This window comes from Salmo salar, chromosome 03 (genome assembly GCF_965601325.2).
Source record: "Salmo salar chromosome 03, fSalSal1, whole genome shotgun sequence".
Classification (NCBI taxonomy): domain Eukaryota; kingdom Metazoa; phylum Chordata; class Actinopteri; order Salmoniformes; family Salmonidae; genus Salmo; species Salmo salar.
In genome coordinates this window covers 61,376,813-61,404,332 of record NC_138293.1, presented here as the reverse complement: position 1 = coordinate 61,404,332, position 27,520 = coordinate 61,376,813, and the positions used below count along the sequence as shown (strand labels likewise).

The following is a 27,520-nucleotide window of genomic DNA, read 5'->3' as shown; positions in this document are numbered from 1 at the left end:
TATGAAACCGTTTAATCAATGTGTTAGAGGCATATTCAAAGTATACGGTTTATGCGTTTTGGCACTTTACTTGAATGATTTAACTGAATTTGGTTGTAATAAAGCGATAGCCAGATGATCCATTATTCTCATGACAGCGGCTTTCATACTTCAGTATTTCCTGCCTACACCCCACCCACCCATAATGGAGTTGAGATGACAGATTTGTACAACCATATATAACCGCTAGGTGGCGCCCAATGATAAGACTTTGAACGTGGGCTGCAGGTGGGTGGCGCTGTGTGTGTTAGTGGAAGTAGTAATGCAAAAAAAATGCAGTGTGAACGAAGCCTGTGTTTGGAGTGCGAAACACTGCTTTATGCCACCCGTCATTTTGGAGGGAGGAACTGAGCTAAAGAACACTAAATAAATGCAGATTGTAGGCTATATAGGATTAATTGCAATTCTTCATGAACCATGAAGTATAGTCTAGGCTATTAGATCGATTAAAATACCATAATAATAGACCCTACCTATGAAATAGGTCAGTGAGATTGTGAAACTTTCTTTTGGCCATGACCACAATGCCCCTGATAGGCTGCTATGTTAAAAGAAACTAGGCTTCACCCTGATAGGCTGTTATGTTAAAAGAAAGTAGACTATAGGCAGGCAGGCTATATGAACGTGTGACTGTGGGTACAAGTGATTTGATTTGCGTCTGTGGGTATAGTTTTCAAGAGTTTCTGCGCCCCTGGCTGAACTCAGATTACGCATTGCTATTAAATCACGCTGGTAGGGACTTCACATGGAAAGGGAATTAATTACTGTAGTGCGCTATCCTGGTGACGCAACGGAGTAACACACAACCCAAGACTTGCTGAAGAGTTAAACAACTGCACCTGCACTGGGAATTTGCGCTCCCCCAATACATACCCCTGACTTTTTCATATCAGTCAAGAGAGCAACGGACAGAAAACTACAACGAGGACAGCATTGGAACTTGCATCATGTTGGGCAGGAGCAAGAAACCTCCTACCGCCGTGCATCATGAACCCAAGGCAGTGGAATCCCAACCCAAGACGCAGGACCCACTTAGGAGACTGGGTAAGAGAATAGTGATTCTCATTGGTTTTAAAACGTTTCTTCTTCTGTCAATATTACTCTAATTTGTTTCCTTGAATCATGTTTAATTTTGCTACAACAGATATAAGAGCACATACTTCAGTTTTGCCTGTTGATTGTTTGACAAGTTATTACTTATTGTCTGGTGTATATGTGTGTTGCTCTGGTCCATAAGGGGGAAGAAATCAGTGCAGGGGTAAGGTTAATGACAGTTAGGCTATTGTGTTCCACATCCATTGGCATTGGTTTTTATTTTTCCAAGTTTTCAGGAGGCATTGAATGTTTACATATGGACATTAAGACTTCTTCTCATTGACAACTTATAATGCAAGGAAGATAAATGGAGAACAATATGCCTTGGCGGTAATCAGTTTTGCTAAACGAAATAAACTATTGCTTGAAATCCACTTATGCAATGGTCTTTGTAAACATACACACACAGAGGTAGAGAGAGAGAGTGTGTGTGTGTGTGTGTGTGTGTGTGTGTGTGTGTGTGTGTGTGTGTGTGTGTGTGTGTGTGTGTGTGTGTGTGTGTGTGTGTGTGTGTGTGTGTGTGTGTGTGTGTGTGTGAAAAGAGAGCTCAACTCAAGTGGAGAGTGTGTGTGGGAGCTGACAAGTGGTCATGTGTTTGTGCGGTGTCCAACAGCTCCCTGACCCCCAGGCTCTCCACCCCACTCCCATAGACCCTCACTCACCAATGAACAACTCTGACTCAGTGCCTAGCTCCCCCCGCCCCCACATGTGTTACATACACACAGATACTCACATGTACAGTACCTATTAAGGTACAGCAATGCATACAAACAAGACCATCAACACCATTTCAAAATAATGATTAAACATGTCACTCATTATTTATTTGCTCTTATTGCCATGAATGGGATGTGGGAAGGTTATACAAATGTAGTCCAAAGGGATGTAGCTAGATATAAAATGTAGCCAGTGTGTTAAAGTAGGAGGAATATCTGATTTAAGAATAATGTTATTGATTTCTTTGCCGCGAGCACAGGCAGATCAATATAATTTTTGATTGTTCCGTGGATCTAATTCATTTGTCCCAAACAGACAAGCTAGGCATGAGGGATATAAATCTGTAAACCTTTTGAAATTGTGTTGATTACTGATTCCCAAAACATTGAAATAAGATTGCATGTGCTTGCTAACCAAAACATGTGATAAAAAGTACTCTTTTGCCACTTACAGCACCAACAAGGGAAAGACATTTCAGCATTCATTTTGTGAAGTTGGTCTGGTATAGTAAACACTGAATGGTTGTGGGAACATTTGTGTGCTTTCAAACAGATTAACACCACTCTCTGCTTATTTCACCCTGTAAATCTTGTTCCCATTTCAATCTAGTAACATCTGTGTCTACTAGCATATGATCTAACAACTTAGAAACTTTAGAAATATACTTGAGTTTTCACTATCATTCAGTAAGATATCAAGTTGATACTCTTGTTTCAATTTAATCACGTCAGACTTGGTTCTATGACCAAGGGTTTCTATGACCTCTTGTTTTGAAAGCCTCTGAGATTAGCATACTGACCTGTGCTATCACAGAATCACTACACTAAACTTAGAAATATTTTAATTTGCATCCTGGTGGTCATATACCTTTGCCATTGAATGATTTGTGGGGTGCCTAACCCCATGTATGCATTGCTGTACCTTTTCAGGTACTGTACATGTGAGTATTTGTGTATGCAACACATGGGTGGGTGAAAAACGTATTATTTAATTAACTGTGTCATGCCCCATAAACTCTCCATGCATGAGGTCCTGTTAGTCATGACAGACCAAACTAACAGTATCAGATGGGTGTGTCTAACTGGCTAGAATGCAGGAGGTCAGAAGTACTGCTGGCCTTGCAGTTCTGACTTATCACAAGCTGTTTTGGCACATCAAATAGGTGAACCTAAGTCGCGCCAAAGGAGAACTTGCTTTTGAAAACAATTTGCTTTGTATTACAATGTCTCTTTTAACTTCTACCTATTTTGCCAGCATGTGAAATAGCATTCAGTAGTAGTATGGAATCTTTAGGGGAGGGTGATTTGTTTGGGGTATGTGTGAAGACACATTTTCCAAAGTAATGTCTCCATAGAGCTAGTTCCCAGTGGCCCTGTGTTTATCAGATGTTAGGGGTCAAAGGTTGTCTCCAAATGTCATTAACCCTGCAGATGCATACTGTCTAGCTGCAGAGAGGCTGCAATATCAGTGTCACGAACCGGCCCGTAACCCGTAACAAATAAGGGAGATCAAGAAGGGAGATCAAGAAATAACAAATGTATGTATTAACTAAAGTAAACTATAAACAAGTAACAATGGTGTGTGTAGTGTAAGTGAGTGGTTGCGTGCATAGATGTGATAATGAGGGGTGTTGAAATGTGCCAGAGCAAACAAAAAGCTTAAAAAATGCCACAATCAAAAATAACTGTCTGCGTTGAGTCTCCTCAATGAGCCCACACCCGAGCCCAGGTGTGTCCCATTTCGCTGACGACCCTCCCGGCTCCGCCCACCGACATCCTATTAAGGAAAACAAGAGCAAAGAGAGAGAATTCGGCAGACAGTGGGAGGGTCCACACACAGAGTGGGAGGGTCCCCCGTCCCGTCCCCATAAAACCAGGGACCCCAGAACACAACACCAACACAAAATACTGCAGACAGAGTGGAAGGGTCATCACATTTTTTTTCTTCTTTTTATTTCACCTTTATTTAACCAGGTAGGCTAGTTGAGAACAAGTTCTCATTTACAACTGAGACCTGGCCAAGATAAAGCAAAGCAGTGCGACACAAACAACAACACAGAGTTACACATTGAATAAACATGTATACAGTCAATAACACACTAGAAAAGTCTATATACAGTGTGTGCAAATGAGGTGAGATAAGGGAGGTAAGGCAATGGGCAATAAATAGGCCATAGTGGCAAAATAATGACAATATAGCAATTAAACACCGGAGTTATAGATGTGCAGAAGATGAATGTGCAAGTAGAGATACTGGGGTGCAAAGGAGCCAAATAAATAAATAACATTATGGGGAGGAGGTAGTTGGATGGGCTATTTACAAATGGGCTATGTGCAGTGATCTGTGAGCTGCTCTGACAGCTGGTGCTTAAAGTTAGTGAGGGAGATATGAGTCTCCAGCTTCAGTGAAATTTGCAGTTTGTTCCAGTCATTGGCAGCAGAGAACTGGAAGGAAAGGTGGCCAAAGTAGGAATTCGCTTTGGGGGTGACTCAGTGAAAAATACCTGCTGGAGCGCGTGCTATGGGTGGGTGCTGCTATGGTGACCATTGAGCTGAGATAAGGCGGGGCTTTACCTAGCAAAGACTTATAGATGACCTGGAGCCAGTGGGTTTGGTGACGAATATGAAGCGAGGGCCAGCCAACGAGAGCATACAAGTCGCAGTGGTGGGTAGTATATGGGGTGCTTTGGTGACAAAACGGATGGCACTGTGATAGAGTGCATCCAATTTGCTGAGTAGAGTGTTGGAGGCTATTTTGTAAATGACATTGCTGAAGTCAAGGATCGGTAGGATAGTCAGTTTTACTTATTTCCCTCATTAAAATGCAAATTATTTTATAACATTTTTGACATGCGTTTTTCTGGATTTTTTTGTTGTTATTCTGTCTCACTGTTCAAATAAACCTACCATTAAAATTATAGACTGATCATTTCTTTGTCAGTGGGCAAACGTACAAAATCAGCAGGGGATCAAATACTTTTTTCCCTCACTGTATCTTCATATGTGTGTAAAATAGATCTTAGATTTAATTCATACATTTTAGATGTGTAAGTCACAACAATAGACAGACACAGTGTGCTTAAACTAATAAAACACAAATTATTATTTTTCTTGTCTATAATGAGTACATTATATAAACATTCACAGTGTAGGTTGGAAAAAGTATGTGAACCCCTAAGCTAATGACTTCTCCAAAAGCTAGTTGGAGTCACCTAACCTGGAGTCGAATCAATGAGACGAGATTGGAGATTTTGGTTAGAGCTGCCCTGCCCCATAAAAAAAAACACTCACAAAAATGTAGTTTGCTATTCACAAGAAGCATTGCCTGATGTGAACCATGCCTTAAACAAAAGAGATGTCAGAAGACCTAAGATGAAGAATTGTTGCCTTGCATAAAGCTGGAAAGGGTAACAAAAGTATCTCTAAAAGCCTTGATGTTCATCAGTCCACGGTAAGACAAATTGTCTATAAATGAAAGAAATTTCAGCACTGTTGCTACTCTCCCTAGGAGTGTCCGTCCTTCAAAGTTGACTGCAAGAGCACAACGCAGAATGCTCAATGAGGTTAAGAAGAATCCTAGAATGTCAAGGGGTCTGAATACTTTCCCGAATGCACTATATTTTAAACAAATACATGTCTGTCATTGAACAATGCCATGATTAGATAGTTAAAAAAACCACACCAATCTCTCATCATTTCTTTAAACATCAAAAGCTAATTTACAAACATTTCTGAAAATGGATATATGGGGGTTTGGAATGAAACTCTTTATAGGTGTGATCTCAGAAAATCAGTGCCTTAATGTCAACCCTCTCAGCCTAGTTGTCCCATTCTTTGATGTGCTCTCCTCTCCGTATCAGGGTTCAACGTTTTCCTTGGCTTCTGTCCCAGTCTGTGTCTGAGAGCATTGTTTTGATTGAGTTCAACACTGCTGTTTCGACCTCAGTTGGCTCATTTCTTACCTAGTATCAGTACAACACTTGTGTTTACAGCAGGTCCCATGGAGCCAGTACTTAGTTCCACAGACAGACATGGAGAAAGATTTGTGATTCTCCTACATCAAATGTACTACATGTTGACTGATACATTCAACCATAATTCTATCCTCCTGATTCCTGCTTACAAGCAAAAACTAAAGCAGGAAGTACCAGTGACTCTCAATACGGAAGTGGTCAGATTGCGCGGATGCTACACTACAGGACTGTTTTGCTAGCACAGACTGGAATATGTTCCGGGATTCATCCAATGGCATTGAGAAGTATACCACCTCAGTCATCGGCTTCATCAATAAGTGCATCGATGACGTCGTCCCAACAGTGAACGTACGTACATATCCCAACCAGAATAAATGGATTACAGGCAACATCTGCATTGAACTAAAGGCTAGAGCTGCCGCTTTCAAGGTGAGCAACACTAATCCGGACGCCTGTAAGAAATCCTGCTGTGCCCTCAGACTAACCATGAAACAAGCAAAGTGTCAATACAGGAATAAGATTGAATCCTACTACACCGCCTCTGACGCTCGTCGGTTGTGGCAGGGATTGAAAACTATTACGGACTACAAAGGGAAACCCAGACGTGAGCTACCCAGTGACGCGAGCCTATCAGGCGAGCTAAATGCCTTTTATGCTCACTTCGAGGCAAGCAACACTGAAGCATGCACGAGAGCACCAGCTGTTCTGGATGACTGTGTGATAACGCTCTCAGTAGCCAATGTGAGCAAGACCTTTTAAACAGGTCAACATTCACAAAGCCGCAGGGGCCAGATGGATTACCAGGACGTGTACTCAAAGCATGCGCGGACCAACTGGCAAGTGTCTTCACTGACATTTTCAACCTCTCCCTGACAGAGTCTCTAATGCCTACATATTTCAAGCAGACCACCATAGTCCCTGTGCCCGAGGAGGTGAGGTACCCTGCCTAAATGATTACCGCAGCCAGTAGCCATGAAGTGCTTTGAAAGGCTGGTCATGGGTCACATCAACAGCATCCTCCCGGATACCCTAGACCCACTCCAATTCGCGACCACCCTAACAGATCCACAGATGACGCAATCTCAATCACACTCCACACTGCCCTTTCCCACCTGGACAAAAGGAACACCTATGTGAGAATGCTGTTCATTAACTACAGCTCAGCGTTCAACACCATAGTGCCCACAAAGCTCATGACTAAGCTAAGGACCCTGGGACTAAACACCTCCCTCTACATCTGGATCATGGACTTCCTGACAGTCCGCCGCCAGATGGTAAGGGTAGGCAACAACATGTCTACCATGCTGATCCTCAACACTTGGGCCCCTCAGGGGTGTGTACTTAGTCCCCTCCTGTACTCCCTGTTCACCCACGACTGCATGGCCAAACACAACTCCAACACCATCATTAAGTTTGCTGACGACACAGCAGTGGTAGGCCTGATCACCGACAATGATGAGACGGCCTATAGGGAGGAGGTCAGAGAACTGGCAGTGTGGTGCCAGGACAACAACCTTTCCCTCAATGTGAGCAAGACAAAGGAGCTGATCGTGGACTACAGGAAAAGGCAGGTCGAACAGGCCCCCATTAACATTGACGGGGCTGTAGTGGAGCGGGTCGAGAGTTTCAAGTTCCTTGGTGTCCACATCACCAATGATCTATCATGGTCCAAACATACCAAGACAGTCGTGAAGAGGGCACGACAAAACAATAATTGGCCTGGGTCCTCAGATCCTCAAGGTTCTACAGCTGCACAATCGAGAGCATCCTGACCGGTTGCATCATCGCCTGTTATGGCAACTGCTCGGCATCTGACTGTAAGGCACTACAGACGATAATGTGTACGGCCCAGGAGATCACTGGGGCCAAGCTTCCTACAATCCAGGACCTATATAATAGGCGGTGTCAGAGGAAAGCCCATAAAATTGTCAGGGACTCCAGTCACCCAAGTCATAGACTGTTTTCTCTGCTACCGCACGGCAAGCGGTACCAGAGCGCCAAGTCTAGGTCCAAAAGGCTCCTTAACAGCTTCTACCCCCAAGCCATAAGACTGCTGAACAATTAATCAAATGGCCACCAGACTATTACATTGACCCTCCCCATTTGTTTTGCACACTGCTGCTACTCGCTGTTTATTATCTATGCATAGTGACTTCACCCTTACCTACATGTACAAATAACTCTAACCTGTACCCCTGCACACTGACTCGGTACCGGTACCCCCTGTATATAGCCTCGTTATTTATTTTGATTATTTTTTTACTTTAGTTTATTTGGTAAATATTGTTCTTAGCTCTTGAACTTCACTGTTGGTTAAGGACTTGCAAGTAAGCATTTCACGGTAAGGTCGATGCTTGTTGTATTCGGCGCATGTGACAAATAAAGTTTGATTTGATTTTGATGTTTATTACAAATGAATGATCCCGTTTTATAATGGGTTTTCTGTTTTTACCCTGAGACATCTGGCTGTGTCTCAGGGTATTAGGTCCAACAATGGCCAGAAATCTCCCTATCTATTCTGTATCTTCACTATCTTCACTTACTTATTTCCTGTCTTGTTCCTCTCTCCACGTCTCACTCCTCCATATCCCAACCTTTTTATTTTGTCATTCACTTCTTCTGCTGTAGTAATTATCTCTTTCCTTCTTTTGCTCTCTCTCTGTTTTGAACCCCCATCTTGTTGTGTGCTTGGTTTCACATACCTTATTTATCGTTGCTAGCCAGCCAGGTTGTTATGCTGGCCCAAATGACGAAGTGCGTGTCAACAAAATTCTCCTTGGCTTGCTGTAGGAGCTGTGATGAACAGGGTACCCAGCTCATGGGCCTCAAAGCCCCTTCTTTCTCCCTTCACACCCACATGTGCTTCATTACAGCAGTGTTACTGTATGGAGTGCTTGATACTAAAACTCTCTCCTTCTTGGCTCGGTTGGCAGTGGGGGTATCCTGCATCCCTGAACATTTGCATATGTAACCATGTGCACAGATTTTTCATCCGTATTCCTGGATGGGGAGGTATAGGGACGGGACCGAGAGAAAATAATGGGGTTGAGGTCAGTGAGGTGACAACAGTAGGTCCAGGAATAATAATTTAACAGCCTCATAAGGGTTGGGGTTAGTGGTGTGAGGATGGGCAGAGCGAGAACACAGCTCAGTTAGGACAGCTTAGCATGGTCACTGACCTGCTGTTAATAGGGTCCTTGTGCTCAATGCTCAGCCTGTGGGAATTCCTTGCATGTGGTAACAGCTTGGTGACTGACTGTGTCAAAAACACGGTTGTTACGGTGGAGGCTTGGGGTTGGGGAGGAGGAGGAGAGGGGTTCTCTTTGTGTTTGACCAACGGCTTGAGAGAGAGACAGACAGACAGACATGGCTGGGCTCAGTTTGCTTCCCCCCTTTTCTACTGAGGGGAGTGGAGTGGGTGAGAGCACTGACCTGCTCATGGATACAGTCTCTCATAGCCCATGACTGCATTCCAAATGGCACCCTGTTCCCTATATAGTGCACAACTTTTGAGCAGGACCTAAATGCACCCTATTCCCTATAGTGCACTATTTTTGGTACTACTATGGGCCCTGGACAAAAGTAGTGCACTTTGTAGTGAATAGAGGTCAGCTCTGGAAGCCAGTGAAGAGCTCAGTCAGAGACTGGCATGGTATTGTCAGCATGAAGAACTCTGAAAGGGATTTTAGCTGATTCAAGAGAATAATAGATGAGGGCATCCATGGCCACAGTTTTTGAAATAAATCTTTGACGATATACTTGAGAGACTTAGAGAAGAGAGGAGGGAGGACGGGAGAGAGTTTCTTTCAGAGCACTCCTTTTGAAATCCTATTTTCTAGGTGAAAACACAGTTGAACAGTGTACGAGGTCCCATTCATCTACTGCAGAGAAGGAAAGAGGCATCCAACTGTCAGACGGAGAAACAGAGAAAATACTGTCTCTTTGTTTTCAGTAGTGTCTGAATGCAGTTCCAAGTACACAATACCATGTACACTTACAACATGACGGCGCATGTCTTGTTACAGCTCTGCCTATCTTTCCCCTCAATTTTCCATATTTGTCTGGTAACTCGGCTCTTAACATGGATGATAAAGCTGCTCAACATTTCTGATGTTGGTTTTTCTCTAAAAGGTCCCTTGTGACATGCACGTCAGGGATGGCAGGCTGTATCTGTGAATCACATTAGTATCAAGTAGCCATTAGCAGAGAGCGGTTTCCCTGGCTAGATGAGCTGCTGCAACTCCAGACTGACTGACTGACTGGTTGTTTGTGACAAACTGTTTCTGCAGCTCTGTAAACCCCTTTCCGGTTCTCTGTTGGACTGCCTCTGGCCTGTGAGGGAGATTAATCTGTGGAATATTGGCATTTGTTCCAAATCCTAGCATTCTACTTCTTCTTTTTGTTGTGCAGCGTTCCAAAGTCTGGCTTGGCTCATGCCGCATACCGCAACGAACCATGGAAAATAAACAACATGTTCTAACACACATGTAGAAAAGTGTGTCTTCTCTTCAAGTCAGTCGATTCCGTGGTGATTTCCTGCTTCAGTAATCTGAATGTCAACCTTGATGCAGCGTTGCTCCTTTCAGGGGTTTGTATATGAAACAAAGTCCTATGTTTAGGCCCTAGTTATGAGATCATGGCCTGTGTTTGTGAGTCATGGAGGCCGTGCTTCCAAAGGAAGATGACTGGTGTATGTATAAAGGTGAGTGAGTCATCCCTGGAACTCCCACTGCTGCCAAGCCCTCAACACACAACACAACCACAGTAGAGATATTGAAATGGGTTGTGCTTGACTGGTTTGTTAGCATACTTGTTCTCTTTCATAAATAACTCCCAACCCTCCCTTTTCATCCTCACATGATACTGAGTGTTTATGAGTCCCTATACAGTAAAATAAACGCCACAGTCATTTTACTGTAATAGCATGACGAGGGAAGGCCAAGAAGGAATATGGCTCATAGACTTCTACTGCCATTTACGACAGTAGAGCAGACAGACTGAACTCTCAATGAACTGCCAGCAGAGCTTGGTGTGGATGGCCTGCCATTGAATTAGACTAGAGTGAATGATATATGGGTGTGTTCAACAATGACATGGTATCAGTGACATACTATATTACATCCTACTGGAAAGTTCACAGTGATACTGCACGTTACCAAAAAGGGTATAACAGTGTATTTGACCATGACCTTGCGTGTGTGTGTGTGTTTCCAGGAGTGCTGGATGATGAGAATGTCCGTGCGATGATGCACGGTTCCAACATGGTGAAGGTACGCTCCCAGAGGTGGCAGAAGAGCCGCAGCCTGCGTCTGCTGGAGGACGGGGTCACCGTGTGGTGCGAGTCCACCAAGAGCTCCCGCAAGGCCAAGGCACAACAGACCTGTGAGTATACAATGGGGGACAGATGAGGAGGGGGGTAGATGAGGGGAAAGGGGAGGTATGGGGAGAGAAAAGAGAGAGATTGGATGAGGGGAAAAGAGTAGGTATGAGGAGGGGGAGAGAAAATAGAGGGGTGGGCGAGGAGAGAAAGGAGGCATAAGGGAGGAGAAGGAGAAATGATAAGGGTTCGGATTAAGGGAAAGGGAGGGTAGAGGGTAGGTGTAGATTGAGAAGAAAAGAAGAGAGGAGTGGGGATGGGGAGTGGTCACGAGAGGGGGATGTTTTGGTCTTTTTGCTTTTCAGGATCTGAGGCTTTCGCGATAGTTGGAAAGGAAGCTTAACTGGTATCAGATTAGGAGAAGTAGCCATGTATGAAGGGAAGACTATATACAGGAAAATAATCATGTATAAACAAACGAACAGGACTTCCACAAGCACACTCCCTGTTCTAGTCCATTCAACCCTCCTCTTAGACCTGATTCGGTAGACTAATTTAGCCAGCTCTTTGTCCTAAGCTGTTTAGGCTTTTCATGTTGACCAACAATAATGCCCTCTTATCTACATTTGCCTTTAATCATTTAAAGGGATACTATGATGTGAGCCAGGATTTAAGTCGGATGCTATAACCTGTGTAATTGTATGATACAGGTAACTGCCACAATAATGGAACCACTTGAGTAAATAAGGAATACAAAGTATATTGAAAGCAGGTGCTTCCACACGGGTGTGGTTCCTGAGTTTATTAAGCAATTAACATCCCATTATGCTTAGGGTCATGTAAATAAAGGCTCAGCATGCCATTATTTTGGCTACCATGTCCTCATAGGATGACAATGCTCCCATCTACAGTGCACGAGGTTTGTTGAGCATGAAAACGATGTAAACCATATGCCATGGCCGCCTCAGTCACCAGATCTCAACCCAATTGAATACTTATGGGAGATTCTGGAGCGGTGCCTGAGACAGCGTTTTCCACCACCATCAACAAAACATCAACTGATGGAATTTCTCTTTGAAGAATTGTGTTGTTATCCCTCCAATAGAGTTCCAGACACTTGTAGAATCTATGTCAAGGTGCATGGAAGCTGTTCTAGCTCGTGGTGGACCAACGCCCTATTAACACACTTTATGTTGGTGTTTCCTTTATTTTGGCAGTGTCACCTGTAGTAATGCATCCATATAGTACACACAAAATCTCCATACCTGCTGAAGGTTCATATCGGTCAACCACTGTTACAAAGAGGTGTAAAAGGACACAAGCTGCATTAGAAACAATGAACATAGACTTGTTATCCGTTAGCCTCAACATATGGGTTTACCTCAGCACGCTAATCTTTTGCAGGCAATGAGCCAATCAGAAAGGGAAGCAGGCACTTCATATTAGTGCTCTAATGATCACAACCCCCTTAAAGAGAAAAAGGAAATGTTGGCAGTAATCCTAGATGTTTTGGCCCATTAAACTGTGGGAACGCTATTTCTAATCATAAACCTTTGACTGTTTCCCCTTCCTCACACACACACACACACGCGCGCGCACACACATGCGCACACAGTCAAACACACACACACAGTTTTGTATTGCTATCTTTCTGGGGACCAATGAATTGATTTCCTTCCAAAATCCTATTTTCCCTAACCCCTAACCCTAAATCTAACCCTAACCTTAACCTTAACCTACCCTAAGCCCTAAGCCTAGCCTTAACCCCTAACCCTAAAACTATACCTAACCCTAACTCCTAAACCTAACCTTAACCCTGACCCGATTCTAACCCTAATTGTAAACCTAACCCCTAAGCCTAAAATAGCATTTTTTTCTCATGGGGACTGGCAAAATGTCGAATTTTCCTTGTTTTACTAACCTTGTGAGGACTTCTGGTACCCACAAGAATAGTTAAACAAAAAACACACACATACACACATTTAGGTCCCGTGTGGCTCAGTCGGTAGAGCATGGTGTTTGCAACGCCAGGGTTGTGGGTTCGATTCCCACGGGGGACCAGTATGAGGGGTAAAAAAATGTATGAAATGTATGCATTCACTACTGTAAGTCGCTGTGGATAAGAGCGTCTGCTAAATGACTAAAATGTAAATGTAAATGTCCTTGTGGGGAACAAAAAAATGTATTCCCATTCAAAATCCTGTTTTCCTGAACACTTAACCCTAAACCCGTAAACCTAAATATAACCCTAACTCTTAAACCTAACCTATAACCCTAAACCTAACCCATAACCCTAATTCTAACCTTAACCCTAATTTTAACCCTTAACCTAACACCTAAGCGTAAAATAGCCTTTTTCTTTGTGGGGACCAGAAAAATGTCCCCAATTGTGCTAACTTTCCTTGTTTTGATATTCTTGTGAGTTATGGTCCCCACAAGGATAGTAAAGCCAAAAACACACACACACAAAGTTCAATGGTTTAAGGAGAAGGATAAGTGGGCAGCCGGTGAAGCGCTTAGAGTACTCAGGCCTCCTAAAGCAGTAGTAAATCTCAGTATAATTTAATAGATCTACACCTTCAGGGTTTGCCTCTCAGATTGCTCTTGAAATATCCCTCCTCTCCATGTTCCATAGGACAAATATAGGGCTCCTCTGCCCTGCCCATAGGAATCTGATGGCACAGGCTAATTATTATTGTTGTTGGCATGCATGACGAAGTGTGTGTGTGTGTGTGTGTGTGTGTGTGTGTGTGTGTGTGTGTGTGTGTACACGCTTATGTCATATTATAGCCCTACCAAATGGGTAAACCTCTTTGACCTCCCAATTGCAGGGTTTGGCCGTGACCTGCCAACCACCACTACACTACTATCTTTGAGATTTGTCATTTAAAGAGTCTAAACATGTCTCTGACTCACATCATTTTATGAATTAGTGCTGGCGGTCCTTAGAGCTTTGGAGTTGCCGAAGTCAATCTGATTTATTTCTTTTCTTTTCATTTTTGAGTCATGCTGTACAAACATATTATACTAGTGATCTAGATAACACGCATGCAAACACCCCCACCTACACACAGAGTGGAAACACACATGCAAACACACCCACCTACACACAGAGTGGAAACAACACAGAGAAGTTTATGTCGACTCAATTCCAAAGTCGAGGTAATGAGTACAAGGTTTAAGAGATGCTTTGTGACGGGTTATAAATGTCAAGGTCAGGAGAGTACATTCATCATGTCGACTCAGACAGCATACAGCCACATTGGTTCACTTCAAGTGGAACACAACACTTCCTTAATACCTTCTAACACCCACTAGTCCGAGTCTGATAGCACTGCTGCTAACCTAACACACCCTGGGCTGGGAGGCAAGCTGAGGGGCAAAGGTTAAGAATGGGATAATGCTGATGGGAGGTTGTAATTGCATGACCTCCTTGTAACTCTCTCTTTCGCTCTACCTTCATCTCGCTCTCTTTATTTTTTTCTATCTCTCTTTCGCTCTCTCTCTCTCTCTCTCTCTCTCTCTTTCTCTTTCACTTGTTGCACAATCCACCCCCACTATGTCACTTCAGCAAGGCCTATTCCTCAGTCATGAAATTCAGATTATGTCCCTAGTTCTCTCCCATCGCTGTCTCTCAGGGACCCAGGAAGCACCCGCTGCTGTGGGAAATGGATACGGCCAGATCTATGTGTTTAGAGTTGGGCCAATGCGGTTCTGCATTATGATGCATTTACATGACACTTCAACATTCTATGGCAGCCATGTTAGCTCCCCATTAACATCACATGGGGAATATGTAAACAATGCTATGTAACTGAATGTCTAGAATTCGAGCAATATTCAAAATTCTAAAAGTTGTCCCAACTCTCTAAATATACAGTGCCTTCAGAAAGTATTCAGATCCCTTGACTTGTTCCACATTTTGCTACGTACACACAATACCCCATAATGACAAAGCAAAAACAGGTTTTGAGACATGTTTGCAAATGTATTAACATTTTTAAACAGAAATACCTTATTTACGTAAGTATTCAGACCCTTTTCTATGAGACTCGAAATTGAACTCAGGTGCATCCTGTTTCCATTGATCATTCTTGAGATGTTTCTGCAACTTGATTGGAGTACACCTGTGGTAAATTAAAATGATTGGACATGATTTGGAAAGGCACACACCTGTCTATATAAGGTCCCACAGTTGACAGTGCATGTCAGAGCAAAAACCAAGCCATGAGGTCGAAGGAATTGATTGTCCGTAGAGCTCCAAGACAGGATTGTGTCGAGGCACAGATCTGGGGAGGGTACCAAAAAATGTCTGCAGCATTAAAGGTCCCCAAGAACACAGTGGACTTCATCAATTCTTAAATGGAAGAAGTTTGGAACCACTAAGACTCTTCCTAAAGCTGGCCGCCCAGCCAAACTGAGCAATCGGGGAGATGACCAAGAACCCGATGGCCACTCTGACAGAGCTCCAGAGTTCCTCTGTGGAGAAGGGAGAACCTTCCAGAAGGACAACCATCTCTGCAGCACTCCACCAATCAGGCCTTTATGGTATAGCGGCCAGACAAGCCACTCCTCAGTAAAAGGCACATGACAGCCCACTTGGAGTTTGCCAAAAGGCACCTAAAGGACTCTCAGACCATGAGAAACAAGATTCTCTGGTCTGATGAAACCAAGATTGAACTCTTTGGCCTGAATGCCAAGCATCATGTCTAGACGAAACCTGCCACCATCCCTACGGTGAAGCATGGTGGTGGCAGCCTCATGCTGTGGGGGTGTTTTTCAGCGGCAGGGACTGGAAGACTAGTCAGGATTGAGGCAAAGATGAACGGAGCAAAGTACAGGGAGATCCTTGATGAAATCCTGCTCCAGAGGGTCACTGAGGATGTGTTTAGGGTTAGGGGTTCTTTCTTTTCTGGAGAGACCTGAAAATAGCTGTGTAGCAACGCTCCCCATCCAACCTGACAGAGCTCGAGAGGATCTGCAGAGAAGAATGTGAGAAACTCCCCAAATACAGGTGTGCCAAGCTTGCAGCGTCATACCCAAGAAGACTCTAGGCTGTAATCGCTGCCGAAGGTCCTTCAACAAAGTACTGAGTAAAGGGTCTGAATTCTTAGGTAAATGTGTTACTTCCAAAATTTGGAAAGATTTATAAAAACCTGTTTTTGCTTTGTCATAATGGGGTATTGTGTGTAGATTGATGTGGGGGAAAAACTATTTAATCAATTTTATAATAAGGCTGTAACCTAACAAAATTTGGAAAAAGTCAAGGGGTCTGAATACTTTCTGAAGGCACTGTATGTCTCCGGATAAGGCCTAATGTACAGTAGGATGAGAGGCCAGGTGGCTGATGTGGGGGTCAGGGCTTGTGACGTCATCTTCCCTCAACCAGGCCACAATTAGAGCCAGTGTGGTGGTGTTGCGGTATCACTTCAGTCACACCTGGCTAACGCTACAGAACATCGACAGGCCACAGGACAAAGGCAGGCTGACCACTTCAGCAGACAGCTACTGACAACACAAAAGCGGCTGTGTCGAAGGACATATGCATGCTCATTAACACATGCATGCATGCAGACGCGCGCGCGCACACACACACACACACACACAGGCAAATGCTGACTACAGGGGGTCTCAAGGGCCCCTCAGATGGGCTTTAGAGAATATGCACCGCACTTAACACTTCGGCTGTGCCAGTTTCTCACACACACACACACACACACACACACACACACACCACACTTCCCCCTACTCTCCGCATTGAAATGTCACCCTTGTCATGGAGCGATGGGTCAGGAATTTGTCAGCGATTTTGAGGAGGTGGAGAGGCGTGGGCTGTTCAGCAGAAAGAGGCCGTTGTCAGAAGAGACAGTTGTCTAGTGGCTGCCCCTGGCTCTGGCACAGTCAGCCCTGTGGCTGAGCCATCGTTGCTCTGTGTGTCACTATTTGCCTGGAAAGCTGATCCCAGTGTAGAAAGGCATTGCTAAATGTACTTAAATTAACTGACTGATTCTGAAAGCTACTCCACAAACCCAACCACAAATACATGATAATTCCATCTATTCAATTAATAAAGGGATATGGGGTTTGTCGTTGTAGTGGAGATAGTCTTATGTTTGAAACCTTCACTGGGCTCTATTCTGGATGTGTTGCAGGGAGGGTAATGGGGTAGTAGGCTGGTGTTGTGTTGCTGGGCAGAGGGTCAGCCATCACGTGTAAAGCCCTGCCCACTCCCACAGATGTTACTGTTTATAAATAAGAGCTGAAATACATGCTAATCTCTCTAGAAATCAATGAGAGCTGAAATACATGCTAATCTCTCTAGAAATCAATGAGACGGCGTCCTTCTTTCTTCCTTTATCTCTTTACACACACAAACACGCCATGGCATTGGGCCAAAGGTCCTGCCTACACTTGAGTGTCAGTTTGACTGCTGTGCCCTGAGTGTCGTGGAGTTGCCGGTTAAATTTGGATCTTGTCATGCAGATGAATGTAGGCCTGAGTCGTAAACATATTCTGCAGCCGCAGCTGACGCAGGTCTGTGTCTGTACAGGTCTTATTATTTAAGAGCCAAATCAGAACCGAGATGCCATGTCACACTGCTTCGTCGGTGTTACCACACTCCCCCTGAAGTTCACGACCTTTCAGCTCTGAGCCTCCCTCCAAGTTCCACGTGTTTTGGTGCCCTGTTTGTAATTCTGTTTATTCGTACACCCAGATTAATACAATCCCCCTCTCTGCTTCTCCCACCATCTCCTTTCCCACCTCCCCTCCCCCACCTCTCCCTGTGCCAGTCTCAGTGACAGAGGTGGAGTGTGTGCGTGAGGGCTGCCAGTCTGAGGCTCTGCGGAGGCTATCCGGGTCAGTACCAGAGAATCAGTGCTTCACGGTGGTGTTCAGAGGAGCCAGGAAGAGTCTGGACCTCCTCTGCTCCTGTGAGGAGGAGGCAAGGCGCTGGGTCAAAGGGATACGCACACTGAAGGAGCGCGTGGCCAACATGACCCAGAAGGAGAAACTGGACCAATATCCTTTACCCCCCCCCGTGGGCCTTTGTTGCGCTGTGCCAGGCTGCCAGCTTTCGACTCAAGGTAAATATAGTGCAGGCTGGGCAGCCAGGATCGCTATGGTGACTGACTTTGAACATAACACTGTCACAAGCACCATCCCACATCCACAGCATACCTAAGATGTGCAGCAATGGCCCAGCAAAAAGCACCGTCTAAATATAGTCTGAATATCCTGTCAAACATGATCCCTGGTATAGCCGCTGGGTTGTTAGCGACACGGGGGTACAACAGACACACCTGTGTAAAACGCAAAGCCAGATCTTGAGAACAGATAGAGCAGTAGGTGCTCTGGGACATGTCCAGGCTAGAGCGGTGCGGTTTTAAACTGGCAGGTCCCAGCGGTGTTTGCAGTAGATTGATAAAGACCATCCTTGCAAAAGCTCCTATTGTTGTGTGTGTGTCCTGGAAGAGGGAGGTGTCATATAGGCTCCTCTCTCTACGTCAGCCCTGTGTTCTATTCCATTAGAGGCCTTGGAGGAGGCTTTTAGTATTTTGACTTCAGATGGATGTTGGCACAACAGGACGTGTGTATCTACAGTCAACACACATCTGAATCATAGGCTGGGGTGTATTCCATTTCAATTCCTGGTAGTTGAATTAGACACTGATCCTCCTCGGAACGGTTACACAATTGGTTTCTGGATTGCTGTAAATTTAAGAAATGATGTAATTGACCCTTACCCATAGTTGGATGTGGGCTGTAATGTGCCCATATACACTATGCATGTGCATCAACTCTGCCTGTATGTATAGATGTGTTATGTGTCTATACATACTGTATATACCATAGTATGTACTTTTAAGGATGTGTTTCGGGTTAGAGGTTCGGTATGCTCCCCTGGTTGCTCTCCTTAACCCCCCACACCTGGATCCGTGGCTACCTGAGACGGGCTGATGAGAACGACGATGGGAAGATGAGTTACGACGAGGTCAAATGCCTGCTGCAGATGATCAACATAGACCTGAATGAACAGTACGCACGCTCGCTATTCAAGGTGAGCACGTGCTGTATATGTGTGCAGCATTCAGCATGCTTGTTTGTTAATGTGTATAGACCTTGACTTCATGGGTGTGTGCATGTGCGTATGTGTGTGAACGAGATGTTGCTGTTGGTTGAGGGCCATTGTTTACCCAGTGTGCTTTTTGGGGCTGCGTTTCACTCTCAGCCTGGAGTCTGTGTTCAATTACCAGCCCAGTGGCAAGCCAACCAGGAGGCCTTTCGTTCTCTTTCTCACTCTCTCACTCACTCACCACTCATTCTCTCTCCCTCTCCCGCCCTCTTCTCTCTACTGCTGTCTATCTGTCTCCCCTGACGGTCTTGTCCTCCCCCTTCCTTCATCTTCCCCCTCTCCCTTCTCCCCCTCTCCCCATCCCCTTCTCAAATGATCAGGCAGCCAGTCATTTCTCCATAGTTGAGCATTACTGCTAGCTAAGTCTCTCAGCTCCCCTCTCCGTTAATGTCCAGGTGTTTTCCTGCTCCTGCCTTCTCCAACCCTGCCTCTCCTCAGAGACTGAATATCAAACCAACTGCAGTGCAGTAATGTGTGGAGTGTATGTTTGTCTGTATGGTATGAATTATGGGAGTGGACGGGGTTGCTGGGCATTTGATAATATAAACATGGCTCACCTATAAGAATTGAAGATATTAACTTTGATCTAGCTCTCTGTTTTTAGGGAACCGCTTTGAAAATGTGTGGAGGGGTTGTGTATGTGAGAGTGTTTTAATCAGATCAGCCCTAACCAAGGTCTCTCTGTCTGTCCGTCCGTCCATTCGCCCATCTGTCTCTTTGTCCCTCCCTCCCTCTCCTCTGTCTGTCTGTCCCTCCTCCTCCTCTATTCGTCCATCCGTCCGTCCGTCTCTCAGAAAGCTGACCGGTCATGTGACGGCCGTCTGGACCACGTAGAGATCGAGGAGTTCTGCAGGGAGCTGATGAGGCGGCCGGAGCTGGACGCCGTGTTCAGACATTACTCTGGTAACGGCTGTGTTCTGTCCACCGCTGAGCTGAGAGACTTCCTGGGAGACCAGGGGGAGGACGCATCACTGATCCACGCTCAGAGCCTCATCCGCACCTATGAGCTCAACGACTGGGGTAGGCCGAAGAAACATAATTTTAGCCGTGGATTTTTCGGACCTTACATTTCACATTTTATTCATTTAGCAGACGCTCTTATCCAGAGCGACTAATCCAGAGTGCATACGTTTTCATATCTTTTTGTACTACATTCCTTATATTCACTGTGCTTTTATTTATCTCAATGTTTTATGCATTTATATTTTACATCATTTAATTGCTGCAAATTCAGGGCCAGTTCCGCACCTGACTTTATTTTCCCACAATCGTATGAGCATGTCTATACCCGTCTCTTCCTGTTCATAACCCTCGTAAAAGGTTGATGATTTCATGTGCGCCTCTTCCCTGCAGCCCAGAAGAACCAGTTCATGACCCAGAACGGTTTCACCGTGTACATGCTGTCCCTGGAGAACGATGTGTTTAACCCCGACCACGCCAGGGTGCACCAGGACATGACCAGACCTCTGGCCCACTACTTCATCTCATCCTCACACAACACCTACCTCACCAAGGACCAGGTCACCAGTGCCAGCAGCGCTGAGCCATACATCAGGTATTGAATACACACACATGCGCACACACAAACATACATATGCATGCGCATAGACACAAAACACATAAACACACATGCACACACACGCTAAGAATATGTACTGTGTGAACCAGGGCTCTGAACCAGGGCTGTCGCTGTGTGGAGCTGGATTGTTGGGACGGGGACAAAGGAGAGCCTGTCATCTACCATGGACACACCCTTACTTCTAAGGTGCCCTTCAAAGAGGTAATCGAGACCATCGCCCAGTATGCCTTCAAGGTGAGCAATTTATTAAAAAAATTACAACAAAATAAATACAACAAAAAGTGAGCGCACCTGGCCTGTGAGAGCCTGTTAGTGGGTTGGGGGGATGATGGACAGATGGTTGTGTGGTTTCACCTTAACCATCATGCCCATATGTCTTCTGTATGTGACTCTTTATGGAAAGCAAAGTATCCCTTATCTCAACAAAATAGAGTTAACAAGTAAATGGCAGCAGGCCAGTGGCTGAAAACAAATCTAGACTGTTGACTTTCTGCCTCTGCCAACATGCAGTTGAAGATACAGTCATAGTCTTGGCTCAGAGTCTAATAAGACTGTCCAACAGCTTCTTGGCCTCAGTGTAGTCCAGAATAAACCCTGGCTTATTACCTAATGAGCTTATGGTTTCTCTTACATTTTAATGAATGGCCTCTTATGAACCAACCCCTTGTTTTTTCCTTTAGGCCTCCCCGTACCCCCTGATCCTGTCCATTGAGAACCACTGTACGGTGGAGCAGCAGACGGTCATGGCCAGACACCTGCGCACCATCCTGGGCAAGAGGCTGCTCACCAAGCCCCTCAAAGACCAGCCTCTGAAGGACCTGCCCTCTCCTGAGGTACGGCACTCACCCCTGTCCCCAGCTCTCTACTCACCCCTGTCCCCAGCTCTCTACTCACCCCTGTCCCCAGCTCTCTACTCACCCCTGTCCCCTTCTGCCTAAGAAACCCGTTGTCTTTTTCTACTCTCTCTCCCATCCCTTCGCATGTTTATGGGACGATTGTGGAATACTAACAGGAGTATTTACATATGTTCTGAAGCATCTCTGTCTTCCCTCTGCAGGAGCTTAGGGGTCGTATCCTGGTGAAGGGGAAGAAGGATGTTCACCACCTGAACCAGCTGGGGAAGACCAGCAGCTTTGATACCAGCTCGGACGACGAGGCATCAAGCAGAAACAAAAAGGACAAAAAGGACCCTGCCAAGGTGCTACACATTTACCTTCCATGTGACTGAGACGGCACTGTAAGTCTACAGAAGTTGATCAGGAACATACAATATATCAAGCTTTTCTCATGTGCACTCTGTGTTTCTGGCTCAGGCGGTCTCATCTAAGCTGAGCCCAGAGCTGTCTGAACTGGTGGTGTACTGTCGAAGTGTCCCCTTCCGCGGGTTCCAACACTCTACCCAGAAACCACCCAATGAGATGTCGTCCTTCAATGAGAATGACGCCCTCAAACACATCAAGGACACAGGCAAGGGGCTTAGGAAGACATAACTCGAACCGAACCGTTTTCTGTGAATCAGTTCCTGATTAGATCCTATAATGACTCATAGTTCTTACTGGCACTGTAGTTGTAGAGAAAGTCATTGAATACACGGGTGCATTTGTGCATCATGTTGTCGTGCATATTTGTGTGTCTGTCTTTTTATTTGCGTTTGAGGTATTATAATGGAGCTCTTACCCTGTCCTCTCATCACCTTCCAGGAAAGCTGTTTGTCAGACACAACAGCAGGCAGCTGAGCCGGATCTACCCCTCTGGGCAGCGCCTCCAATCCTCCAACTACGACCCCCAGGATATGTGGAACGGCGGCTGCTCGATGGGTCAGCACTCTGGGCTGGAGCGGGGGTTGGAGGTGGGGTGGGGTGGGGTGGAGGAGGGAGTTGGTACAGGTGGCTCATTTATTTAACATTATCTAGCCTGGAAGTCCCTGGAGATAGAAAGCTATTTTACATTGGGCCTCCTCTGAGAGCATTGCAAATGTTTGGTGTTTGCCTCCTATTCCTCACTTCGCTTGTCATAATAGCTGACCTCACACTCTGCTGCCTGGTAAAGTGTGTTCTGTTGTTCATGTGTTGCGGTAGGTTGTTGTCTCTTTTCACACCCCTGCCTGTTTCTCTCTCCCTCTCTCTCTGTCTCTCTGTCTGTCTCTCTCTCTCTCTCTGTGTGTGTGTGTGTGTGTGTGTGTGTGTGTGTGTGTGTGTGTGTGTGTGTGTGTGTGTGTGTGTGTGTGTGTGTGTGTGTGTGTGTGTGTGTGTGTGTGTGTGTGCGCAGTTGCTCTGAATTTCCAGACTCCAGGGGAGCAGATGGATCTGAACCAGGGCCGCTTCCTGCCTAACGGTCGCTGTGGATACATCCTCAAGCCCAGCTTCCTGTGCAGCCCCAGCTCCCACTTCAACCCAGAGATCACAGGAGGTGGGCCAGGACACATCCCCACACAGCTCACCATACGGGTGAGAAACCTGCTGGGAATCAGATTCTGTTGTGGTGGTTTATATGTTGGAATAGTAGGGCACATTTTAGTTAGCAGTGTTATGGAAGCAGACCAAGGTAGTAAAATACTTCACTTTATTAGTAATTTTCATATTAGAATTTTATATACAAAGGCACAAAAAGTAATTTGGGGGGATTTTGTGTTCAGATAATATCAGCACAGCAGCTCCCTAAGATCAACACAGACAAGCCCAACTCCATTGTGGACCCGCAGGTGTGGGTGGAAATTCACGGGGTGGCCATTGATAATTCCAGAGACAAAACCCACAGAATCGACAACAATGGTAACCTTCCACTCATCTATTGCACATCTATTATATTCCCATTATAAACATGGATCACAAGGGTTGTATACACCCTTGAGTTCACATATTAACCATATTAGAAATATAATTAGAAGAACATAATAGTACTAGGAACACTTGACGTTTTACCATGAAATAACATAAGTATAGAGGGAACCAGTATGACTCCCAACACCCATGGCACTATTCCAAACAGAAAATTGATCCGGAACGTTATTCTGTACTCCCATATTTATTTTTACCATAATGATAATAAAGCATGATAGATACCCCAGCTACTCCATTATCTTTGCTCAGTACAGGTTTTCTCAGACATGTGAGCACCAGAAAATGATACTTCTCATGTAGAGTACCATTATCCCGGTCTGTGGAGTAGTTTCAGGCTGTGAATGGCGTTGGATGGCAGTGTCTGACAGCTCTCCTATGCCCCCTGCAGGTTTTAACCCACGCTGGGACAGCACTTTGAGCTTCCAGCTGCAGGTCCCTGAGCTGGCCCTGGTACGCTTTGTAGTGGAAGACCATGACCACAAAGCCAGGAACGACTTTGTGGGCCAGTACACCTTGCCCTTTACCAGCCTCCGTACAGGTACTAGGATACTGTCTCTGTATTGTAGGGGTGTTTGTGTAGCTAGTGTGTCTGTGAGGTGACACTGACACCAGTGGGTCTATTTTTCTCTAGGTTACCGCCATGTCCACTTGCTGAAGGCAGATGGCTCCAGCCTCTCTCCATCCACCCTTTTCATCCATGTCAAGGTGTCCGGTAAGGGGGTCCCCATCAAGACTGTGTCCGAGCGCATGGCCTTGGCTAAGAGCAATGGCAAAGCATGACCCATATCTACCTGAAGTGGTGCCACGCTTATCTGATAAGCGCCATGCTTATGTCTTGGGGGGGGAAAGTCTCCCTAATTGGGGTGAAAAGGACAAGCTGCTGCCTGCCTATGTCCCAGTGCTCTTTTAATACATCCCATTTAGAATTGGCAGGACATATAGGGCTCCCTGGCTACAGAGAGGAAGACATCATTCCTTCTCAGTCAAACCTGGATGGGAGTCTTGCCTGTTGATGAATAGTGTTAGCTGGGAGAGAAACTCACTGGCGTGTTGCTATTGTGGGAGTATTCTGTACTCTGTTGTCAGTGCATTCAGAGTGTTCATGTCTATTTCCATAGAGACATGACTTTGGCGCTGACCTGTTTTACACCAGAACTCTACCTGGCAGCCGTCTGCCTACTATGAAGCCAATATAGAGGGGTTTTTTTTCACTCAAAGCCAGGTTTGTGTCCTGGAGTCCCTGGAGCAGATCATGAAGATGTTTCCCAACATTTTTTACATATTTAAAGTTAAGAAGTATTTAACTTTTTTGCTACTTTTAGCTGATGTGTGGTGAGCGTTGTGGCACAAAAATGGTCACCGGGCATCACCCAGGTGGGTGCCGCATATTGATGGTGGATGAGGTGAGTTTCCCTCTACCATGTAAAGCTCTCGGAGTACCTCAGTTGGTAGAAAAGCACTATATAAATCCAATCAATTATTCAAACTTTTTTACTATTACAGAATATTATGTTTGAAACTTTTAGAAACGTTTTATCAGGGCAAGACTTTTAGTTGTGCTCCTTTTTCCAGGACAACGATAGTGTTTATTGACTAAATTTAATCTGTAAATTAAGTCTAGTTGTTGTTGTTGTATTGGTCTGTCACACCTGGCATGACACAGTCCAAAATACTGAATGAATGACTTAACCTTAGTGACAGAATTAATACATTTCAACACTTAATGTTTTTGTAATGTGTTTGCAACAAATTGTGTTAGTTGCAATTGATGAAACACACTTCTTTCTGTGTGAAATTGCTGATAGAAGTTTTTAGATTATATTTAACATTGTTGTAAAATGTTATATTCTAATGTAGTTACAGTATTCTAATTCTCTCAGTAAAATGAATTCATTTGCATACTGTATGTACTTTCTCTGACACTAACTTCCTTTTGCTAAATAAAAACAGCATCAAAGTCACAGAGGGTCAAATCAAGACTAATGCATCAAAGAAGCGTTTTATCACCGGGCATCATGATTACGTTGAATACATATAATTGAAGTATTAGCTTTCATGAATTTCCAAGGTCAGTTCTCATTTCAAAGCAGTAATCCATAATGCACTAGTAGAATGTATTGTTACTGGACTTTATTATGTGTATTCTTTCTTGTGATCATCTAAATTTAAATTCAAAGTCACTTAAATTTTGAAAACCGGCAAATGGTTTTGACAGTTTGAAATGCCTTATTTGCTTTATTTCAATGGAAACAGCTGTTAGTATTCTTTCTTGTAGTTGCTTAGACAGTATATACTTACCTGTTTACCTTAGTGTCTCTTTCATTGTGTACTTTTTTGTGACTTATTTCTTCATATGGGTCAGTGTGGGTCAGTGTTCATATGGGTCAGTGTTAAATCCAGCCACCAAATCTGAAAGGTCTCCCAGTCTATTTAACAACAAAAAGCACTTGAATCCAAACTTTGAAGATGGTGTGTCTTTATAGTACTATAGAAACAAATAATTTCCCTGAGCTTCCGGGGCAATATTCTCATTGACGTTACTATAGTAAGTGACATTAGTACAGTATTTCTTTGTCTGTGTGAAAGCCAAGAGAAGCATGTTCAGTTTTTATAAAAAGTTTTTTAACCCCATTGTGCCCTTCTGTATTTTCAAATTTGGCACACTATTTCAATGTTTTTGTGCTTGAATGGTGTTTGTGTGAGAAAACCGATTTATTTTTGAGGGAAGTGAAGTAGGAGATGGTATGCACACCATACTGACACACAACACACACAGAGCCGCCTCCTGCCATATAAATGAGTCGTATAAATCTCTAGTTAGTCTGTAGTGCTGGATTCATTGGAGACCATCAAACTATCACAACTCATTTAGTATCAGTGTAGATGATTAAACCCCCATTTGTAAGTTTTACTTGTTTCACCTATCCAGATGTTGTAAAGATGTATGAGTAATGTGAAATCAAGACAGATATCAGTGCATCATACAGTGGTGGAAAATGTACCCACTTGTCATACTTGAGTAAGGGAATAGGTACCTTTAGTAGAAAGTTACTTAAGTGAAAGTCACCCAGTAAAATACTACTTGAGTTAAAGTCTAAAAATATTTGGTTTTAAATACACTGCTCAAAAAAATAAAGGGAACACTTAAACAACACAATGTAACTCCAAGGCAATCACACTTCTGTGAAATCAAACTGTCCACTTAGGAAGCAACACTGATTGACAATAAATTTCACATGCTGTTGTGCAAATGGAATAGACAACAGGTGGAAATTATAGGCAATTAGCAAGACACCCCCAATAAATTAGTGGTTCTGCAGGTGGGGACCACAGACCACTTCTCAGTTCCTATGCTTCCTGGCTGACGTTTTGGTCACTTTTGAATGCTGGCGGTGCTTTCACTCTAGTGGTAGCATGAGACGGAGTCTACAACCCACACAAGTGGCTCAGGTAGTGCAGCTCATCCAGGATGGCACATCAATGCGAGCTGTGGCAAGAAGGTTTGCTGTGTCTGTCAGGGTAGTGTCCAGAGCATGGAGACGCTACCAGGAGACAGGCCAGTACATCAGGAGACGTGGAGGAGGCCGTAAGAGGGCAACAACCCAGCAGCAGGACCGCTACCTCCGCCTTTGTGCAAGGAGGAGCAGGAGAAGCACTGCCAGAGCCCTGCAAAATGACCTCCAGCAGGCCACAAATGTGCATGTGCCTGCTCAAACTGTCAGAAACAGACTCCATGAGGGTGGTATGAGGGCCCGACGTCCACAGGTGGGGGTTGTGCTTACAGCCCAACACCGTGCAGGACGTTTGGCATTTGCCAGAGAACACC

At 44.7% G+C, this 27,520-nt stretch overlaps 1 protein-coding gene across 1 annotated transcript; it reads left to right on the top strand.

Moving 5' to 3' along the window:
• The first annotated feature begins 326 nt into the window (after positions 1-326).
• Positions 327-26,325, top strand: LOC106600791 (1-phosphatidylinositol 4,5-bisphosphate phosphodiesterase delta-3-A). Its single transcript, XM_014192451.3, has 15 exons — positions 327-1,083; positions 11,039-11,206; positions 17,933-18,161; positions 19,071-19,200; positions 20,070-20,295; positions 20,629-20,830; positions 20,944-21,088; positions 21,535-21,687; positions 21,912-22,052; positions 22,168-22,321; positions 22,555-22,671; positions 23,123-23,301; positions 23,490-23,625; positions 24,083-24,232; positions 24,326-26,325. Exons 1-15 carry the CDS (start codon positions 987-989, stop codon positions 24,472-24,474), a joined length of 2,376 nt encoding a protein of 791 aa, XP_014047926.1. The 5' UTR covers positions 327-986; the 3' UTR covers positions 24,475-26,325.
• Positions 26,326-27,520: the final 1,195 nt, after the last annotated feature.